The following is a 4,887-nucleotide window of genomic DNA, read 5'->3' as shown; positions in this document are numbered from 1 at the left end:
ATTGAAGACCCGACCTGATACAAACCCGAACCCGTTAACCTAATATGAGTCTACATTTTCCAGTCATACCCGAACCTGGACCGAGACACGTATTAGATTGGATCAGGTTTGGGTCTAACTTTTAGACCTGATTCAGAATCGGGTCTGATAAGACCGGAATCGAACCCGACGCTAAGCCCCTATATACAGTTTACAGCCGTTCCAGTCTTGGGACTGAAAATGGTGGGGCTGCTATTAAACTGGATTTTTTGTTAAATTTTTTTTCTTCTGTTAGCCGGGGAGAAAACCGCTGATTTTTTGACTCGCAGTTTTCGGTCTAAAATTTATTTATTTATTTATTTATTTATTAAAGATAACATTATTCTGATAGCCGTTACAAGGAGATATGCAGATTACTTCCTGAAGATCTTGATGCCCCTCCAGCGAGATTCCATGTAATTGCTGCTGCCTTCTTGCGCATATACTCCACACTTGAAGTAGTGAGAGTTCCCACCTCGATCATTTGTGTTCAATCTGTTAACTCCATCGACAAAAACATTTACTCTCCCTGCGGCAACGTCGTGGATCATGTTGATTCTGAGCCATCTGTTGTATATGTTAGAAGCCAAAACCTGGCTATTGTAGGATTTAAGCTGGCCATCATAAACCCTTAGTTGCAGGGTTGTGGATGTTGTCTGTGCACCAAAAATCTGTGCAATGGATACGCCTGACGTGCCGCTCGGCACATAAACATAACCTTCAAATTGCCACACACCTGAAGAATAATCATGGCCCTACAACAACATTACAGTCAACATTGTTTCATGTTAACAAATTTATGGGCATCACCAACTAAAGCATCAACATATTGGCAGAGAAGCTTTTGACAGGCTTCAATACAATTGATATGTTGCCCTTCACGAAGAACCAGAGCTATACTCTTTATGGATTCTGCATATGCATACCACTTTTTTCTTTTGTGAAGGTAATCATGGTATTTAGCTAAACTTTTTACCATAATGGTGTCAAATTTTGATGCGATAGTACTAATAATGTGGATGGGGCCAATAATTCTTAACAAATGCCCTCGAATTTCATTTCGAGGAGTGAAGATGATATGTCTAAAAAACACGACTGTCAAAAAATCAACTTGAAGCGTGACAGAACAAGAAATCAAGCTCAAAGCCTCGGTCTATCACTCTGCCACCCACAGAAACAGGGGTACAGTTCTTGGAAAACAGTTTGACACAATAAAACATACCTTTTTTCTCGTAAAATAATTTAAGGGTCTGTTTGAATACCACAGATCTCAACCAGGTCACCAGATCAGACCTCCCGTCAAAACAGAGGATCTCAGGTCCTCAGGATAGTATACACATAAATCTGAGGGTCTTCTAATGGGGAAAGGTCGGACAAGAAATCTTGGATTGGTTTCAGATCCTTATATCTCAAATCCTGAGAGGCCCTTAATTCCTTAGAATCGTCTCAAATCCACCCTGTGTTTTCGAATGGTATGATTTGGAATCACTTGATTTCATCATGTTGAGATGCAAGCAGAGGTATCCTACATCTTTTTTGAAATGTGTAAAAAAGATATTATGACAAAAATGAGATGATGAACCAATTTTTAAGTGACATCAATTTAGGTATTAAGAGACCTTAACATCTGCCCACACTAGTTGGTGGCAAACAAAAACTACCACTTAGCTTCACAAGCATACCGCTATACGGATCTCAGTTCGGGGCTTGGTAGGACTGCCTGGCTGAAAAGGCTTGTCAGTGGCAAAGACCCGCATCCTGTGGACTCCATTGATGAAGCTGTACCGTTGGCTTTGGGGTACATCATAGGGCCATTGGATGACCAAGTTGGAGGGTGAGAGCTGAACCTCAGAGAAGCCATCGATTGGGTCGGCCATGGCCCCTTGCTGCACTGCCTGAATTATGCAAACCGTCATCACCAACATGGTGGCTGTTGCAGCAAAAGGAAAACCAGAACCCCCCATTGTTTCTGCACCTTGCTAATGCTCTAGCTAAGTTGCAAATGGTTGCTTTGCTTAGTTGAAATGGTTGAGCTTTATACAACTTTCCTGTCTTTATTGAGGAATGAGACATTTTCCAACATGTTAAATAAATAAGATTTTTTGTTTCAGATAGTCCAAGGGGGAAAACCCCTTCACTAACTGCTCATTAGCCGGCCTTTGGTTGGTAAAATCCTTGAGGTCCCCCAACATTCTCTTTGACAATAAGATGACACTGAATTCTATCAAAAGCAAAAAGAGCGCCAACTACGTACAAATGTCCATGAATCACCATGGCATAAGCTGTTTTGATCTATTCTGACCTCATAGATAGATTCAGTATATTCAAAATAATAGGGATCAGCTTTTGAGTCTGTCTTTTTGATGAAAAACATGATTTTATGACTTGAAAATAGATCACACATTGTCATATTAGGATGATTTAAGAGCCAATTCCCACTAGAAAAAATGTATGTATATATCACATCTTTAAAGTCAGTTTTATGAAAAACAACCAAAGAAAATGAAAAAAACAAAACAAAAAAAGCACTGGCAATTGTAGCATATATGATCCCTTTATGTATATAAGGGTTAATATTTGATACCCTCGTGGGTAAGGAGACGCTTAAAAAAAAGTGTAATATTCTAAATATTTTTTATTTATTTTTTATAATTGACCCTTTAGATGTGATTTACTTGTTTGGGTTAGTAGAAATCACTTCATTTATCATGTTATTTCAATATGTATATAAGATTCTCCACGAGTTAAAAAATCAATGGCCTATAATATATCAAATTTTCAATTCTCATAAAATCGTAAGTTGAAAAAAAATACAATACAAGAGACAATTCTTACTCTTTAAGTTGACCACGTTGAGGACATCCATGGTGTTAGATTTAGTCAAAACAATCTCTTGAGTTGCAAAATATTTTGGGAGCATTAAAAGATATTGTAACAACTTAGAAAGGAAGACCACACAAGATATCGTCATTTGGATCCTGAGAATGAAAGAGCTCTCTCTCTCTCTAAAACTTTTTTGGTCGTGTGAAGTGTTTCGAGAATTGTTTTCTAAAACTTGGAGGGCTCCATCAGTTGTTATGCGGGAGGGCTGCTTTGCGTTAGATCTTATCCTCGGCCCTGCTATAATTAGACGCGAAAAAAAGTGGAGGACTATTTGGAGAGTTTGGTTATTTACAGTGTGGTGGTTCATATGGATGGCCAGAAATGATGCTACTTTTCGGGATGTCCCATTCAACCTCAACCGTTTGACTCATAGGGTCTTGGCTGATGTGTATGTTATCTTACACATATATCTCAAAGACCTGTCTCTGCCTCCAACCAAGTTTTCTGTTTTTGTGTAATTGTTTTCATGTTTTGCTGTTGTGTTTGTGCTTGTGGGACTCAACGCTTTGTTGAGTTTCACTTTTAAGTAATGTTGATCGCTTTTGGGCTCTCTCTCTCACTCCAACGGGTTAAGTCTATTACGTAAAGTCCTGATATTTTCAAATGCTGAATTCTCTCAAACACGAGATATATTTTGTAAATACCAAAATTTAGCTCAATATTAACGTGATGGTTATCCTTTTCTAATAATTTTTTTTTTGTGTAAAAAAGAGCTTCATTTGAGACCCAAAAAAAATAGCCCCACGTTTTATTAAAAGACATTTCAAACTTATCTGTCCTGAGAAGCATTCTCCTAGAACTGCACTTACACTCAGATTTGCAGTTGGTGAGAGACTTGTGACTTGAGAAAGGCTGCAACATTTGTGATTTAGCATGTGGCGAACAATATGTGGTCTGTGTCGACAAAAGGAAGAAAGCAATGACCATCTGTTTGTTAAGAGTAAGTGCTGCAATTTGGAGAAAGGTAGTTCGATTATTTGGAAAACGAAAGGTCCCTACAGGTAAATTGGATGAAGCACTCGTTGAATGGGAAAGGAACAAGTTTAAGGAGAAAAGATTGAATCAAGCGTGTTTGTTTACTTTTCAAATTGTTGTTAGAGAAATCTGGGAGCTAGCTAAGGAACAGACAACGAAATTTATCACAGATGGCTGTTTGCTGAAAGGTGGATAGCCTCAAAAGTGATATGTAACGTGATTCCTTTGTATATCTGTCTAACCCCTGCTTGCAAATAAAAAACAAAAACATTTAAAAAAAAAAACCTGTTTTCACCGAAACTGTCAACATTTGACTTCTTCCAATTTTGTCATTTGCCCCCCCTAACCTTGAGAAGAGTGAGTCGTTTGTTGATCGAAGGGAAACCTGGAAAGCCTGTTCCTTCAAGTGACTAAATAGTCATCTCACTCTGAAGTGATAATGAATCACCTCAGAAGACTTCATAGAAGCTAAAATATTATGGAGGGGAAAAGTAGGGATACCCTGCACGAGTGTTCACACACTGAAAGACTTCAGAAGACTTCCTTTTAGATATCTGCGTCATTGTGTGTACATCAGATCTTACGCACATATCCCCAGATGATCATCATATCTGTGCCACTGTTAGGGGTGTCAACGGGTCGGGATTACCCGGACCCTACCCGTACCAAACCCTATAGGGTGTGGGTAGGGCTGGTAAACTAACCGACCAGCTTGCGGGACTCGGTTTGACTCGTCATGAACTTGTTGGTGATCGGTTGGTATAGTTGCCAAGCCGAGCCACGAGCAGCTTGGTTAGCTTAGACGAGTCGAGCCCGAACAGAAGGTATTCAGCTCGACTAGTGCTCGTATAGATAAAATATATATATTTTTGTAGATAACATATATTTTGCTTAATATATAAAAGGAAGAATGCATAAAATATATATGAAAAAGGAAGATGAATGAAAAATATATACATAAAACATGGACTATTAAGTGTAATTTATAAAAAGTTATATATTTTTTCAAGT

General features: G+C 38.5%; 1 protein-coding gene across 1 annotated transcript; it reads right to left on the bottom strand.

Annotated features, from left to right (window-relative positions):
• Window positions 1–335: 335 nt before the first annotated feature.
• Window positions 336–2,020, bottom strand: LOC149847118 (citrate-binding protein-like). Its single transcript, XM_089998302.1, has 2 exons — window positions 1,701–2,020; window positions 336–773 (listed from the first exon to the last, which is right to left on the bottom strand). The coding sequence occupies exons 1-2, from the start codon at window positions 1,980–1,982 to the stop codon at window positions 393–395; spliced, it is 663 nt and encodes a 220-aa protein (XP_089854428.1). The 5' UTR covers window positions 1,983–2,020; the 3' UTR covers window positions 336–392.
• Between the last annotated feature and the right edge of the window lie 2,867 nt (window positions 2,021–4,887).

This window comes from Nuphar pumila, chromosome 2 (assembly GCF_984573655.1).
Source record: "Nuphar pumila chromosome 2, dmNupPumi1.hap1.1, whole genome shotgun sequence".
Lineage (NCBI taxonomy): Eukaryota > Viridiplantae > Streptophyta > Magnoliopsida > Nymphaeales > Nymphaeaceae > Nuphar > Nuphar pumila.
This window is presented reverse-complemented; position numbering and strand designations above follow the sequence as displayed.

Coding starts and splice junctions, on each gene's coding strand:
- LOC149847118 (XM_089998302.1), bottom strand. CDS start 1,982: ATGGGGGGTTCTGGTTTTCCTTTTGCTGCAACAGCCACCATGTTGGTG. Junction 774..1,700: donor GAACTGAGATCCGTATAGCG/GTATGCTTGTGA, acceptor ATGTTGTTGTAG/GGCCATGATTATTCTTCAGG.